Below are 18,028 nucleotides of genomic sequence, written 5' to 3' on the forward strand. Positions count from 1 at the left end.
TGAACTATGTTCCAGGGCTCTCTCCTCAAATATGGATACTTGCAGAAATATCCTGTAGACTTGAAAATAATTTTAAATATAAGATATTTGAATAAGTATAATTAAGTACTGATTGCTTTTATCATGTTTTGAAATGAAAAGCTACTCTAGAGAAGGAACAAAAAGCCAATCAAAACATAACTAAATCTGTAATCCTGCATTTACTGTAAAGAAAATGACATACGAATATCTTTCCTTTCTTTGGTAATGCTGACAACACTTCCCCAGTGCTTACTACGTGCCAGGCATTCTCTACACCTTGTGCCTGTATTAGCTCATCTAATCCTACAACAGCCTTTAGAGGAAAACACAATAATTATTTTCATTGTATAGATGAAAACACCAATATACAAGAAATTCAAGTAATTTGCTCGAAGTTACAAAGGTAGGAAAAAGCAGAGCCAACTTATGTGCCCAGGCATCTGCCTCCAGAGCCTGTGAGCCTAACCACGCCTCTGACCCCCTTCCAACAGACAGACCCAGGCAAATGATCTTTTTCCACTCCCAAGTCCTCATATATATTCTATTATATTTTAAATTGTGTTAAGTAGCCTATTATTCTATGAAGGAGAATGCTAGATTTTTAGCCTCCCTGGATTTTAACTGTTGCTAATAAATACGTTAGTACAGTGAGGTAATTGAGTCAGATAAACCTAGATTTAAAATCCAGCCCTACCACTTACCAATTATATAAACTTTGGAAAGTTTCTTGATCTTTCTGAGTACATTTGCTGTTTTGTAAAATAGGGATCATTACAGCTGTTATAAGGAGAAAATGAGATAACCATGTATAAATTGTCTGGTACATGGGTAATCAATAATATACCTCACTCCAAGTGTGTAAGTAAGAACAGTAGGAAATTGTATTAATTCTCATGGAAAAGAAGGTTCCGTCAATAAATTACTAATTCGATGTTGTCAATCATGTTCCATTGGCTGAAAATAGTTTCTGTAGTTCCTTAAGAGTCCCAGTTGTATCAAGAGAAAAAACATATTTTTCTAGCCTAATCGAAATGTTTACCTGAAGCTACAAAGCATTACATTAGAAGACTAATGATCAAATTGACAATTATATGAACGAGTAAAATATAATAGCCAAACTGGTAGAAGCGTGGATGTCTCACAAATTCCAACTCCATTCTATGGAACTCTGCTTTCCCAAATCCCTGCATGAGGCCCTTTGTACATTTGTACACATAGGCCCATACGTGTACCCTGTATACATGAGCCTTTCTGGGTGTCATCTTCCAAGTGAACTGACTGTGTTTGAAGAGAGTTTGAACTGAGCTTGCCAGAGAGAAGCCTGGGGAGACTTATCCTCTACACAAGAAATGTCACTCTGTTCAATTCTCCTCCACCCCTGATGACGGGCAGTAGCCACGTCCCGTGACCACCTCCCACAATAGATGATAAGAATGTATTTGGACACCTGACATAAGGCAGCCAGACCAGAGACTGGTCACACTCCTGTGCTCTAGGAGCTGGCCCAATCTGAATGCTTTCTTGGACATTTTATTTTAGAAAATCCAGAGACTTGGGCAATTGTCAAGGGAAGACAGAAAGAGAAGTAAAAATAAGACATGCCTGAAGCAGGTTGGTAGGGCTGGAGGGACCCTAGGACATCACAAAACAATGAGCAAAGTAAAGTTAGGATTAAAACTTTACCTTAAAAATCTGTAGACAGAAGTAGATGGAGAGAGAAAGAGATTTCTAGACTGCTTTGACTTGGATTATTTTTTTTTAACTTTTTAGTTCATATTAGAGTACAGTTGATTAACAATGTTGTGTTAGTTTCAGGTGTACAACAAAGTGGATTATTTTAAATTGTGGGTCCAGTTTGCCAGGATTTTAACAGTGGACCTTCCAGTACTTGACCCAAGATGTCTGTTTCCTCCCTTAGGATGCTGAATGAAACATCAACAATATGAACTTGAGCCTAAGGAGACATGCTGACCTTGCCCATTGTTACAGAATAACTTTAGCAGAAACGTGACCGATTCCTTCTGGGGTCCCCGGTGCCCACCTCTGTGTCCTCCCTACAGAGGGCGGCGCAGCCTCTCATGCTGCTAACGTGGGTTGATGAGTGCAGAGCACGAGGCTGAGCCCAGGACCCCTGTCTGCCCTTCTCCGCGGCCGTGTAGGAGGCTGACATTTGGGAGGGAGCCTGCGCCACCACAAGTGCAGCTGAAACGAGCAGGGGGCAGCATGTGAACTCCAGATGTTTAGAATTAGGATGACTATAAACAAATGTGTTTGCCCAGATCCACCCAGCTTGCTTTTTAAAATTACTTTTATATTTGGTAAACAAACCCATATTCTCTTTTCTTGGTTGCAAATAAGACTAATTCTTTAGGGAATGACAGTCTCCATACTGGTTAACACAGTTCGTTATTCTTTCTCCAGAAATCGCATAATTCACACATCAACATGATTCTCTCAATTGGTAGTTTTGAAAACTTGGGAATTCAGTATAAACACTACCGTTTGTGATTACTCTTCAAGACTGGTTTTAGGCACACCTGTCACCTAATTAATTTTTTTTTTCACTTTGCCAACTTTAACTTCCCGATGTTACTTTAGCTGTAAACACTCTTCACTACCTCATATTGTGACATTTAATTTTATACAACTGTCACGGGATTGGGGCAGGGACATGGGCTGCAGCTTTCATGTATTATAGCAAACTGCTCCGTTGCAGGTGATTATCTGAGTTCATGCCTGGAAATTTCACCTGTGCATCAGTTACTAAGAAATGTCCGCTCCTATTCTACCACCGCCTCTTCTTCAATCATTCGATTTAGGGGTGTCTTCAGCCACCCTGGAGCACACATTTCAAGACCTTCTGATTACTTTCCCCGCTGCACAAATGTGGCACATAATTATTCACATTTTGTCATCACTCCAGCACAAACCAACGTTTAGCAAGTTCAAAGCTTCCTTTTGATAAGTCACAATAAATACACTCCTCTGATGGCCTTCCACACTGCCTAGAAGGGTCTGACTTTACTCTCAGCAGTCACGTTTCCTTAGGGTCTTTTGTCAGAGTTAGAATCCACTAAAAACAACAACATTTCAGGATGCTTCTCTGTTCAACAGGTCTGAGCAAGGCTGATAATCATCGAATGCCTGATTCACCCCTTGTATGTTCCAACATACATGTGCACGCATGTGCGCACACACAGATACACACCTTCGTATATAAGGAATGATTGTGAAATGGTTGACAACAGAGTTGAAAGCTACTTATGACAGTCCTAAGACCCAAACTCTTTCTTCCAGGGCCGTTGTTCAAGAGAGAACTGCAAGTATCTTCACCCTCCAACACATTTAAAAACTCAACTCGAAATTAACGGGAGGAACAATTTGATCCAGCAAAAAACTGCAGCAGCAATGCTTGCCCAGCAGATGCAATTTATGTTTCCAGGAACCCCACTTCATCCAGTGGTGAGTACATTGCATCTCATGATGGGCTTGATGATTAAAGTGTTGGTACCAGCAAGGCCAGGTTGACCTAAAATGGTGTCCCCCTACTTTGTCTCTTTGGCTACCATTAAGGCAAATAGCTTTGAAGCTAACTAGATGCTGAAAACAGGGTTTTTAATATTATTTAAATGGAAAAACGCATGTAGAAACTGTAGGCAAAGACAATTTCTAATCAATATCTGGGAAATCTGTGTCACTCCAGCTCTTTCTCACCAGTAACCTCCATATTTGAACCATCTTAGAAGGGCAATAGTTCTACGTTCTCATTTAGAGTATGAATTGATGATCTATGCAAAGAAGAGATTCTGATGCCTAAAACATTATTAGCAATGCAACAGATAGATTATTTAGTTCAATGGTATCATTTTAAGGAAGGGGAAAATGAAACCACAGAAGTTAGCGGATTTACCCAATGTCCTGCAGCTAATCAGTTGTGGAGCTGAGCCTGGACCTCAGACATCTTGACCAGGGCGCTTTCTGCAGTCTGCTCCCCCTGGAGCCTGGCAGAGGCCTGAAGGAGAGCTGCCTGAGCCACCCACGCCTCCCGTCTCAGAGGCCTGCAAAGGGTGCAGGAGCTGAGACAAGGCCCACAGGATTAAACGCCCAGGGAGTTCAGTCTACGAATACGTACTGTGTCATATTTCACAGTGATTTCACAGTGTTTGAAAGTACTTCCTTAAAGGTCTGGAAATTGCTCTAAGAATGAGGCCCTGAGGGAGAGGAGTGCATTTTTTGGCTTTAGTGAATTTTGTTTGCACTTGTAAATTTTTTGTCAAAAACAAGCTAATTTTTTAAAAAACAAAGCCAGTGAAGTGAGTGAAATTTGCTCTTTTTTTAAAAAGAGGTACATACACAAGAGATGATTGTTTAAAAATCAGTCTTTATTGTATGAAAATTCTATGTCACTGAAAGCTGCTAAATGAAAAGGGATAGCTACCAGGGAGTTACATTTTCTTGTTGTGCGTCCATGAGATGAGATGGGGAAGGTAGGGTTGGTCCAGGAAGAGGGGAGAGAATCTGGGCAGATTGTTGTCAATTCTGCTTGTCTCCAGGTTTCTGCCCAAGAACAGTGGCACAAAGTAGCCAGGAACCAGCTCTGCTCGGAGTAAAAAAAAAAAAAAAAAAAAAAAAAGTGCAGGTGCAGGGGACTCCAAGATAAATCAGCTACAGTCTTGTGGGTGTAGACAGACTCAAGGAAAAGGCAACATAAGATTCAGGCCCAGGGAATTATGATTTTGGATGAGGCAGGAAAGGCTGCTTGGAGGAAGCCCTAAATAAGTACAGCCTAAAGGATGAGAAGGAGTTATCCTAGATGTAAGGACAACACAGGTAGAGTTCTGAACACACATTTAACACCAAATACAGGCGTTTAAGTGGATCTACTTAAAACCATTCACATGTATAATTTATGGTTCTCTTTATTGATACACACATATAAATTATTTTATTAAATTACCTAAATGCTAAAATAATTTAATTATACATATTAAATGACGTCTATGGGAATAAACTTAGAACCACCTAGGTCAACATAGCAACAGTGCATTATATCGTTTTAATCATTCACTTCTTATTTACTTAGAATTTGTAAGGATTGACCCTGGTAGCCAATAATGGCAATGGTAATAAGAAAATTCCATTCCTGTTATAAACTATTAGTTGAATTTTCTTTGAAAGTTATGTTTATGTATTGTCTCATATATTAGTTAGAAGACAATAATCAGATTACTCTATGAAGAAGGAATATTACATTTAAGTATTTTAATAGAGGTTTTTAAATCGCAAGAAAAATTAGAACAAAAAATGTAATAAACTTAAAAATCATTAACTCTACAAACAAATCACTTCAGAGTCTCAGGAATGAATTAGTGACCTAATACAAGGTAGTAGGCCAAATAATGGCCCTCAAAGGTACCTGGAAATGTAAATGTCACCCTACAAGGAAATAGGGTCTTTGCAGATGTGATTAAGCTAGGCATCTTGAGATGGGGAAATTCTCCTGCATTAAATGCAATCACAAGCATCCTTAGAAGAGAGGCAGAGGGAGAGTTGACACACATACGGAAGAGGAGAAAGGCAATGTGGCCGTACAGGCAGAGACTGGAGTGATGTGGCCACTAACCAAGGGATGCCAGCAGCCACCAGAAAATGGAAGAGACAAAGAATGGATTCATCCCTAGAGCTTCCAGAGGGAATATGATCTTGCCAAAGCCTTGACTTTGGCCCAGTGAAACTGATTTCAGACTTACAGCCTCCAGAACTATGAAAGAATAAATGCATGTTGTTTAAGCCACCAGGTCTGTGCGAATTTGTTAGACCAGCCACGGGAAACTAATACATGCAGAAATTGCTTAAGACAAAGAAATTGATAAACATAAAGTAGCCAGTATCCCTCCATTTTTAGGTTTCCTTCTTAGGTAAACTTCTCTAAAGAGAAATGCATAGTTTTTCCACTCCCTTTATCTCCCATCTCCCCTGAACCCATCCACTGACATCTCTCACCAGTGACCTCCATGTTGCTAAACCAATGGGCACTTCTGCTTTTATTGTACTCTTTCAACCTCTTAGTGACATGCAATCCATCTCTCCTTTGTGGAGCACCCCTCGCTCTCTGATCGTTCCTTCCTCCTCTGTCTCCATTGCCCATTCTTTTCCTCTATTATATGTTGAGGCTGCTATACACTGATATGCCCAGTGCTGGACTCCTCTCTCATTTACCCTCTCCTTCATGGTCTCTTCCATTTCTGTGGCTCTGAATCATCTACAGGCTGAGAACTCCCAAATGCAAGTTCCCAGTCCAAATCTCTCCTCTGGGTCCCAGGTTCAGGTATCCAGCTTCCTACTGGACTCACCTTCAAATTTCTCACAGGAACTTGACATGATCAAGACCCATTTTTTTATTCTACTACACTTCCATCTCAGTATGTGCAACCAGCAGTTTCAAACCAAAACCAAGCAGATTCTCTCATATCCAGTTCATCAGCAAATCCTGTCATATGTGCCTTCAAGTCCATCTACTTCTTCTCCCAGCACCCTCGTGTGAGCCGCCATCAAGTATTTCAAAATACTTTATAGGCTGTTCCCTCCTGATCTCTCAAGTTCCACTCTTGCTTTATTCCAATGTATCCTGCACATAGCAACCGGAGGACTCTTTTAAACACATAAAGGCATTATATCACTCCCTTTCTTACAACCCTTCAATGCTTTCCCATTTCACTGGAGACAAAGCCTAAACATGTAACCTTGACTTGATCTATAGTGTCATCTGTGATCAGGTCCCTTCCCAGCTCACCAACTCATTCTGGGCCACTCTTCCTTTATCCACTGAGACCAAACCAAACTTTCAGTTCTATGAACACACAGAGCTCTTGCTTGCCTCAAGGCCTTTGCTTTTGCCGGAAGTTTCCTACTACTCTTCACGTTTTAACTTCATCTTATTCATAAGGACTCCAACTCTATCCCCTGCGACCCACCACCAATCTCTGTCATTACCAGTGAGGCCTCCTCATTTCTGCTTATCCATAAAAATGAATTGTCATTTTATTTCTTTGTCCTTCCCCATTAGGGTTTAAGTTCAATAAATGTAGACACAGTGTTCTGGCACCGTGTCTGTACCACCAATGAATATTTACTGAATGAATGAAAATGCAATCTATTTTTTCCTCTTCTGTCTCAAATTCATTACATTTCAAAAGTCTCCTTCACCTTATTCCTCCTAGCAGTTTTTCTTTCTCCAGTTCCTAACAGAGTGTAACAGCAATTCTTCCTTCCCTTCCCTTCCCAGTACACTGCCCCCAACCCCTCACCTCCCACACAACCTTCCCACGTACACTCAAGATAAAGCAGTAGGTGGGTAGCCTTTAGTAGGACAGGGATTCAAGAGCCTATGCAATCCAGTCCTTGGGGGTGAGGTCTAGCTTTGAGTATTCTGTGCTCCAGAGGTGCTTCCGGGAGTAAAGGGAGAAGCCTTAAGAGATGCCATGTTTTAGGCCTTTCAGTTTGAGTGCCAAATACCTACCCTTTGAAGTCAGAGCTTTCTAAATGTATGAGCTCTCAGGCTCTTGTTTTAAAAAGTCAATTGACTACATTTTAGAGCCATAAAATACCTCGGGCCACTTAGTCATTCCTCCCCAGCCCTGATCCTTCGTCACCACTACAAAATATCAAAGAGCACGTGTGCACATGTGAGTGTGTGATCTTTGAACCCAGACCCACTGCTGTAAGGTACTGAGAAGGAAGAGTGGAGAGTGAGAAACACAGGCAGGTGGGGTGAAGCCCAGAGCGAAGGTGGCAAGACCGGCATTTCGGACACGATTTTCTTCCCGAAGACTCTCTGCAGCTCTTGTCCTCTGGCCTCTCTCACTGCAGCTAGTGCTGAGAGATGAGGAGGACCAAATGGATCTCGTCTCAGACCACCTGGCAACAGCCCTCCTGCGGGAACTGCAGGGCCGCTTCTCCCAAGCCCCAGCTCGTGGCCTTCCAGAAGCAGAGTCACCTGCCCTTCTCTTACTTAGCTACCAACTCAGACTCAAGTTCAGACACCAGCCTCAACTCCACCTGGAGACCTTAATTTGAATCCAGGGTCTGAGACCCACTTTTCCAGGCAGCTGTTCAGAGCAGCCCTAACCTCCTGCCTGCGGGAGGCCCTGGCTGACTGTGGGACACGGCTCCCCGCCAATGCTCACTCTGTATGCTTATGTCTGTAAGGGCAACTCGTGGTTTTGTTCCCTCTTCTGTTTTAAGAAATGACCAATGAAATCTAGTAAGTGCAGAGGAGTGAAAACAGCCCCAGACTGGGAGCCAGGGGTGCTGGGTAGTTTGCCTTGACTCTGCCTGGGCAGCGCTGACCTTGGGGAATCCACGTGGTCTCTACTCTAAATTGCTTTCACCTGAAGACTGTGCAGTTCTCGCTGCCACTCTTGCTTCTCGCGAGTATTGAGAAGATTAAAGAAGACACTGTGTGTGAGAATGCTTTGAAAACAGCCGAACCTTTCACAGATGTAAGGTATTACTGTCAATGATAATAATAATAAATAATATAGTGCCCATCTCTGAAAATTACCATAACTGTATTTTTTTTACTATTCAACTTCAACAAAAAAACACTCTAGATAAAAAAAAGAGAAAATATCTAATTGAATCTATCTTCATAAAGCTTATGAACTTTTAACTTTCACATGAAAGAAAATATATACTTTCCCAACCTATATTTCAAAATAAAGAAGATATTTGCTATCATTTAGTAAGATTTTATACCTCTAGTATTATATTGCTATCCTGACTACATTCCTGTTATAGAATCAATGGACAATTTGGGGGAAAAAAACCTTTATTAATAATGATTTTTACACTACTAATGATAGGTGCTATTTCTTGCGTTCCAACCATGCGAAGTATTCTAAGAAAGAACGAACACCTTGCTCAGCCCAAGTCTTTAAGCTGAGTAGTTTTACTTCCCTTCTGCAGATGAGAAAACTAAAGTTCAGAGAGGTTGATTTCCTGCCCAGGGTAAAGATTAATAACTGGCCGAGCTCAGGATTTCGAATTCCTGTCTCCCTTTGTCTAATATTTGTGTTTTTACTTTTAAATAATACTCTCTGTGACCTATAGTACAGCTAACATCAATAAAACAAACTGCAACATTCATTTTTGACCATTAAATTAGATGAACAAGGAACAAAACTTGGCTAATGGCGAGAGATTTGTTGATATCCAAAAAGGTTTTGGGAAATGGGTTTTGAGGTTCTGACAGCCCATTAACAGTCAAGGTACAACCTGAATGTGTGTCCCTACACTGACCTGGGCTTCAAGTTATCTAAAAGGGAAGGAGGTTGGGAATTTGCTTCAACAGAAAGTCAAAAATGGAGATGTGGGGAGAGCTCTAGTTTCTAAATGTTTACTTCGATCATTAGCCTCTAGATTAAATGACACCACTAGTACTGGTTTTTCCTAATATTTATTTTCACTCCTCATCTATGACAGTTGTCCCCAAACTGGGCTCCACATCAGATCATGTAGTAAGTTTTTTTTTTAATGCAAATCTCAAGGACCCTGCCCAGACATATTGAGTCAGAATTTGTGATATCTCTATTTATGAAATTCCCCTCAGGCATTTCTGATATAGCTGGTTCTTTGAATCACTGATCTGTTGTGATTTATGACCTTTCAGAATTGATTTTCTTAAATCCTAACATTATAGAGCCCTTATACCATTTAAATCACTTGGCTTCTTTTCAACAGTACTAAATTGTAAAAGCTACAGTTACTGAAAACCACAACGTTCTATAATTATGACTCAAATAGGTTGAAAATGGAAAACATTCATGTATAAAACTCTGTAGAAAGTCAAGGAAGAAAAAAAATCCTAACTGCCATCAATTTCCCATGTTAAGACCTCATGAAGCAACTTTCCCCCAAAGTGAAGTTTATGTCAGAGCCATAAAGATCTAAGAGCCCCTTGTGAGAGCGCAGCAGCAGCCCTCTAAGACCATTAGAATCACCTCTTCCGTCCCTCCCCCGACCAGCCACTTCAGTGAAGCCTTTCAGCCTCTCCAAGAACTCCCCGCACAAACTATCAATAATTCACTGCTTTCTAACATCATCGTTTGTAAAAGATATTTTTCCATTATTGCTGTCAACAAAAAACTTAATACACACAGATTATTATTTTTCCCATATGTTCAACAACTCAGAGCTATAAATAGACAACAAGAATGTTACCCATAATGTACAAATAGAGAAGTAGCATGACATGGTCAACCACATAGTTCAATATGAGAAAATTGCATTAACATGTGATTGCAAATACCGAAAATATCCTAAAAATAAATAGGGTAAAAGTCATCCAATAACTAAAAACAAAACAAACAAAAACTCTTCAGATCCAATTCAGTGCAAAGTTTATTCTAAGAAAAATCTTTAGCATCTTAAGTTTTTAACATCAGTTCTTTGAAAGTGAAGCAAAAGTTTGTTGTTCTCTTTTTTTTTTTTTTTTTTTTTTTTTTTTTTCTTTTTGCGGTATGCGGGCCTCTCACTGTTGTGGCCTCTCCCGTTGCGGAGCACAGGCTCCGGATGCGCAGGCCCAGCGGCCATGGCTCACGGGCCCAGCCGCTCCGCGGCATATGGGATCCTCCCAGACCGGGGCACGAACCCGTATCCCCTGCATCGGCAGGCGGACTCTCAACCACTGCGCCACCAGGGAGGCCCTGTTGTTCTCTTAAATGTACATTTTTAACATTGGCTCTTTAAAAGTGAAGCCAAGTTTGTTGTTCTCTTAAATGTGCATTATTTCCTTTCTGAAAGGCATATTTTCAGGTGAAGCTTTTGAAAACAATCATCCCTTCAACCCTCTAATATATTTCTTCTTATCCCTGGACAAAGCGTATAGTGATAGAGAAGTTTAGTAAGGAACTCTATGCCCTTATCACTGCTGCGTTGATTTTGTGACCTAGGAAACCAAAGCCACTTTTTTTGTTGGTTTTTTTTTTTTTTTTTTTTTTTTTTTTGCGGTACGCGGACCTCTCACTGTTGTGGCCTCTCCCGTTGTGGAGCACAGGCTCCGGACGTGCAGGTCCAGAGGCCATGGCTCACGGGCCTAGCCGTTCCGCGGCACGTGGGATCTTCCCGGACCGGGGCACGAACCCATGTCCCCTGCATCGGCAGGCGGACTCTCAACCATTGCGCCACCAGGGAAGCCCCCAAAGCAACTTTTAATGGCCAATGGAAAAGTTCAAGCCCTTCTGTCCAACCTTTCAGGAAAGGAAGATTGGATCTAGACATAGTTGAGCTAGAGCAAGAAATAGCAGGTCTAGATGTAAGCTGCCTATGAGTTTTGGGGTTATATATGCTAGTGATAGAATACGGAAACATACTGGTAAATCTGAGCAAAATAAAATACCAAATAATCCCCACTTTTTGAGAGTGTATAAACTTGGTCAGTCTGAAAATCAGTCTATAGTCAAGGGTTTTTCTTTCTTCCTCTCCCTTTGAGAGACACGTCGGAGAAATCAAAGACTGTGAGTCAGCATTCCCTAAGTTTTACTGCCTTCTTGTCGGACCACTCAGTAGTTTGGAATGATGAGCAATTAGAGTGAAATTATCCTTTTCTAGAGAACACTTTCATGGGGATAAAAGTTTAACCTGGTCCCTGTAGTTCGGTTTCTATCATGTTCTCCCACGTGTTTGTGTGGTTTGGGGAGGAGAGGAGAGGATCTGTATGGACTTCATTTCTATTAAGCAAAAAACAGAGAAGCTTAATGAATTTTCACAGTTCAGCACTGATCTATGCAACTAACACAAAGAGTCTTGTATGCAATGAATGAATTTTGCTCAAATGACACTTGCTGGTGATTTTTTAAAGTTTTATTCTAAAGGAACCTTTGTCTTGTGTTATCTTCCTTTAACAGCCCACTTTTCCTGTAGGTCCCGCAATAGGGACAAATACGGCGATTAGTTTTGCTCCTTACCTAGCACCGGTAACCCCTGGAGTTGGGTTAGTCCCAACGGAAATTCTACCCACCACACCTGTTATTGTTCCCGGAAGTCCACCTGTCACTGTCCCGGGCTCAACTGCAACTCAGAAACTTCTCAGGACTGACAAACTGGAGGTACTTCAATTATATTTGTGGTTTGAGATGCATTTGTGGTAGAACTATACCTCTATGTAAGTGAATGCTTGTAAGATATTAATTCAGTCTTGTAAAACAGCCATGCACACACATTCACCTAAAAGCCATGCATTCATAATTCTATTGTTTGAATTTAAGGCCAAGTATAAAGGAAATTAGTCTGTGGGAAAAGAATAAGTTTAATACAAACAAAAAATCTGTTGTGTGGAATGTGTGTTCAGGGGCAAAATATGTAACAACCAATGGAACATTGAATCAATCACTATGCAGGCCACGAAGATGGCTCCCAAGGGCTCCAGCTGTGCCAGGCATGAACCTTTGCTGGATCCTAGAAAGGTCTGGTAACGGGCAGGTTAGGAGGCCAGCAGCCAGGACAAGGGAGACACTCAGGGACAGGGGTGGGAGGACGTAGGACTATGACTACTGACCAAGTGGTATGATCATATTTCAGTATTTGAAGAACTAGTATGGCTGCTCTAGCATGTTCCAGGATATCAGCCCCAGTTATGTACAGGTAAACAGGGGGAACCGGAGCCTGGGAAAACCTAATTATTGATTTGAGATATTTTCTTTAACTTAAATTCAAGTGATCTACAAAAGTCAAGAAAACACAGACTTAGAGAACAAACTTATGGTTACTGGGTGGGGGAAGAGTGGGGGGAAGGGATAGTTAGGGAGTTTGGGATTGACAGGTACGCACTGCTATATTTAAAATGGATAACCAACAAGGACCTACTGCAGAGCACAGGGAACTCTGCCCAATATTATATAACAACCTAAATGGGGAAAGAATTTGAAAAAGAACAGATACATGTGTATGTATAACTGAATCACTTTGCTGTACACCTGAAACTAACACAACATTGTTAATCAACTATACTCCAATATAAAATAAAAACTTAAAAAATTCATATATTTATAAAACATAATTCTTAAGTCATGAGTCAAACCAACTCACCTGTACTTTACTAGGTAAAATTTCTCTTGAATCAGTTAGGGCATTCATCCATTTATCTTAACTACTGTATCCTATGACATTTAATAGAGCATTTTATATGGGTGTGTAAAGAGTCTGATAGATTTTTCAAAGAGTTCCTTTCATTCAACCACCAGTTAGTTGTTAGGTGATATATATGTATGGTTAGGATGTACACTGTGCTTTGCCTTGGATCATTTGACAATGTTCTTTCAATGTGCATTTGTTTAAATATTTGCACAATAAATATTGAAAATGATAAAATGTCACCTAATATCAGCTTCCATCTGGAGTATATAGATCCCCAAATGAAAAGACAATAAACTCCCATCGCTACTGTTTTGATCAAGACTAACCCTGTGAATATTGAACAGACCTTTCATGGGACTGGAAAAGTGTTTGGGGCTCCACCTGGTGGACCCATGAAGGTTTCGTGTTCAGTACGTGACCGTGTGGTTTAGAAAACAAATTAAATCAGCTGAGTTGGGAACAAGTTGTCGTTCCCAACAGGATTGGTAGACAAAGACATATGTAAAACTGATTCACGAGGACTTTAGCAAAGCAGCTTGCAATTCATTTCAAACCAGGAATGAAGTCAGCTGCACACAGAGCCCCTTGGTAAATGCCTGATGGCTACTCTACACCCCAATGCAGTCTTAGCCTGGAGTCATTCCACTTACAGAGGGAGGCATACTCAGGATCTGTGGGAACCGTTTAGTAATTTTTATTTTGTACATTTTATGAGCTAAAGATGGAATGTTGGATAATATCCAAAGTAGAAGGAAACAATGAATAATTTTGTGATTTATCTGTTTACCCTTTAAACTCGCTTGGTCACTGGTCAGTGAAACTGTATTTCCCAAGTACTTTTGACTCTCACAAGGCTTGAATGTCATGTCAGTGACCCTTCCTGTAATGTCACTAATGATAAAGATGTGAACCACCGCTTGAGCACATCAGCTTTGGATGTGGAGCCTGAGAAGAAAATAACTTACAATTTTACTAGTAATTCTTCCCTGATAATGGTATTTATAAATATAACTATTATGTATATATGTTATTTGTGTTACTTGACGTTATCGGTATTTAGGGCAGGGTTAAGAATACTCTTTAAATTCCAAAGAAAATTTTCTTTAAACAGTAAACTCCTGATCCACAAGAATTCTCAGAGGATGGAGCATTGCGCAGTTACTTGAGATTTTAGGATAATTAAGGATTAAGGAATTTAAAAAAAAACCCATACATCACACTTCAAACTCTATTCTACTTCCCTCCTTTTACTTCTTTCCCTTTATCTCTTCCCATATTTCTCTCCGTTTTATTTTGTATTTTTACCTTCTTTCTGTGCTGTCAGAAATAATAATATTGTGACTTAAATGAAAGTTTTGGTGTCTTAGATATCGTAGTTCTCCTAATTTATGAGTATAAGCATACGTTATCTTTGTGGAGCAGGATAGACCTATGGGAAAACGGGAGTATTCACGTTCACTCCAGCCCCACTCCCCATCCTCAGAGAGGAGAAACAAGTTCGTCACGTCGCCTTATTCTTTTAGCAGTTGTGCAGCAATGACCTTGTGGCTTGATCTTTGGTGAAATAATCCCTCCATGTAAAAAGTCTATAAAATCCCAGAGTTGTCATGGTAGAAGAAGATGTGGCTATATATAGACGCCCAAATTTTATATACATGTGTGTGTATAGATATATATACACACACATAGATAATCTCCAAATTACTATATATATATATATATATATATAATAAACTATTCTTTCTTTCCTTTCTTCCTTCCTTCCCTCCCTCCCTCCTTCCCTCCTTTCCTTCTCTAAATAAATAAATCCCAAGAACAATGGGGGCCTTGTTGATTTAACTGCAGATTTTGACTTTCTTAATACAGATTCTCACCCCAGAAGAGAGGGCGAAGTAAAACTCAAATTATTTTGCCCGGGATTCCAGTTACTTGAATCCTGGATAATCGAATGTTTATATTGTAAATGGCACAAAAGCCACCATTAAAAGAAAGGAAAGGCATTTATTCCTTTTCTTTTTTTTTTTTTTTTTTTTTTTTTTTTACATCGTGGCTGCGCTCGCAGAGGTAGTTCCCGGCGGCCCTGGGGCCTCCTTCTGCATCGTGTGCTCTTCTCCCCGTGTCCTAGGTCTGCAGGGAGTTCCAGCGAGGAAACTGTGCCCGGGGAGAGACTGACTGCCGCTTTGCACACCCCGCCGACAGCACCATGATCGACACAAACGACAACACCGTAACCGTTTGTATGGATTACATAAAGGGGCGTTGCATGAGGGAGAAATGCAAATATTTTCACCCTCCTGCACACTTGCAGGCCAAAATCAAAGCTGCGCAGCACCAAGCCAACCAGGCCGCGGTGGCCGCCCAGGCAGCCGCGGCCGCGGCCACAGTCATGGTAAGTGGGGCGCGCGCGCCGCGCATCTTCCCCGGCCCGCGAGCCCGGAGCCGCGCCTTCCGCGCGGGGACGCGCACGCTCCCCAGACCGCTGGGAGCGGGGGACGGCTGCTGTTCCCGCTGCTCCGCTGCCTACGTCCTGTCTCGGTTGCCCCCGTTTTGTTTTGTTTTGTTCTGTTCTGTTCTGTCCCTCCCTCCTTCCCTTCTGCAGCACAATAAGTAAATCCCTCAGGCGGGCGCAGGGAACGCGGGGCGGGTGCGAGCGCCCTTCCCCACGCCCAGCTCTGCTCGGAGACCTGACACGGGCGGGACCGGCCCAGGCTCCTCGCAGAGCGGGAAGGACCAGGGAGGCGGCCCAGAGACAGAGACAGAGAGACAGACAGACAGAGATAGAGAGAGAGGGAAACAGGGCGGGAGGCCTGCGGCGGCGGCTGCGCATCACCCGCAGCGCTCCCGAGAAGCAGTCGGGAGCCAGGAGCCCTCGGCTGGCGGCCCCAGCTGCCCGGCTTTTCCCTACCCCCGTCTTTTGTCCCTCTTCTGTCACTTATCACAAAGGCCATGCTGCGAACTCTCTCTCCCTAAATGAAATTTTATGCAGAACATCAAGTCATGAAACAGCTGAAGATGGAGCTGTAGGGCTGGTGCTTGGCAAAAAAAAAAAAAAAAAGCCCTGGAACCCAGCCTCAGGTCCCTGAGTCACTGTCCTGTCTCAGGCCCCACCCCAGACCTTTGGGCTCTGGATTCGAATTTTAAAATATCCCCAGGTGTTTTGTATACACAGTAACATTTTGAGAAGCCCCTAGAACACTTAAATTTAGCTGTATTCTGGGATTACCTGAGGGATCTTGAAAGGTTCTAACATCAGTCCCTTCCCCCAAGTTTCTTATTTAATTAGTTTGGATGTGGCCTGGGCAGGGGCTTTCTTTCTTTATTCTTCCTTTATTTATTTAGAAGCTCCCAGTTGATCCCAGTGTGCAGCAAAGTTTGAGAACCATCGCACTGGCCTTTAGAATTAATTTGTTTTCATGTGAGATCTCTGGCTTGACAGAAATCTGTTTTAATACATGATAGGCACTGGGCGTCCATTCATTCAAAACATATTACATAATGAGACCTGCCGTGCATCAGGCACTTGCTGGCTGGAAAAAATAAATTAGGCAGCTTTCCTTGCCCTCGGGGAGCTTGGAGTTTAGCGACAAAGCGATAATGCTCCTCCATGACACAAGGGAAATGCATAATGGGGTCCGGGGTGGAGGAGGGCCAGGAAAGACTCAGCGGCCAGTCATCCCTCAAGAAAGACAGATACGGCTTCAGAGATGAAAGGTATAGTTTAAAACACATTGTTCTAACTAGCGACCACCACTTCATACACTAATGCCTGATCAGAATGCAAGGGTAGCTGTTACACACCAAGTTCATATTACTCAACATTCTTTCCACAAAATTTTTTTTTTAGAGAATGATTCATTTTATTTTATTTTTTTAGAGAACGATTCGTTTTATTTTTTATTATTTTATTTTTGGCCACACCACACAGCTTGCAGGACCTTAGTTCCCTGACCAGGGATTGAACCTGGGCCCTCGGCATGAAAGCACAGAGTCCCAAACACCGGACCGCCAGGGAATTCCCTCCACAAATGTTTATAAGGCCTGGCCCAGTGATAAGCAACAGGGATGCAGAGAGGAAGGCACGGAGCCTGCCCTTAACGTCATCACCGCTTAGTGTGGCCTGTGTGCTTATTCACACCTTTCCAATCTCAGCTTATTTCCAAGAATCTTGGGCACTGAGTCCTTCATCTCTCTCACTGTTTCTTCTCAGAGTCCTTGTCCCTTTAGTGTTTTTCCATCACTGGACATAACAGTAATTTTTCTGTGTGTGAGTTTCTATATATGTGGGAATGTATGCATCCACATAAGAGAGTCAGGACAATATAGATAAATTCTCCCCTTTTTGTTCTCAGAAAAGAGTGGTTTTCAAAACCGATTATAATTAGGTGCAGGGGGTGAGGGACCTGTAGGGGAGATGAGAATCAATTGGTCACTTAATGCTGATGAAAAAGGAATTCTTTTAGAGCGCAAATGAGGTCTTCTATATACTTCTGCAGTGTGGAATCCATCTTACCATCCACTTAGTGAAGGTCTCATCCGACCGAGAAGTAAAATGTTTTTCATTGTAATCATTCTTTCAGGCCAGCCCAGATTTATTCTAACTGGTGTGTTGATCGTTGGGCACAAAGAACACGTTTTTACCTCAAGCGAATGTTATAAATCATAACTAGGTATCAAGGAGACCCCCAAGGCTAATCAGAACTCTGGTTGCAAGAGACAACAACTTTACTAGATCATTTAGTGCCCTCCAAGAGAGGAGAGGTAAAATAGGGCTCAGGGGTAGATGGATCCAGAAACTTGAAAACCAGTAGGTCTCTCTCTTTTCTTTTTTTCTGCTTCTCTTGGTATATCAGCTCCATTCTCTAAGATCAGCTTC

General features: G+C 41.8%; 1 protein-coding gene across 5 annotated transcripts in view; it reads left to right on the top strand.

The window, feature by feature from the left end:
* MBNL2 (muscleblind like splicing regulator 2) overlaps positions 1 to 18,028 on the top strand; it is a 153,636-nt gene that overhangs the window by 95,888 nt on the left and 39,720 nt on the right. For all 5 annotated transcript variants that reach the window (XM_081214894.1, XM_081214890.1, XM_081214892.1 and 2 more), the window contains exons 3-5: positions 3,319 to 3,483; positions 11,928 to 12,128; positions 15,281 to 15,544. In XM_081214894.1, the coding sequence (XP_081071020.1) occupies positions 3,319 to 3,483; positions 11,928 to 12,128; positions 15,281 to 15,544 (630 nt within the window). The remainder of the gene's footprint in view (positions 1 to 3,318; positions 3,484 to 11,927; positions 12,129 to 15,280; positions 15,545 to 18,028) is intronic.

The sequence above is a fragment of the Mesoplodon bidens genome (assembly GCF_964165515.1).
Source record: "Mesoplodon bidens genome assembly, chromosome: 17".
Lineage (NCBI taxonomy): Eukaryota > Metazoa > Chordata > Mammalia > Artiodactyla > Ziphiidae > Mesoplodon > Mesoplodon bidens.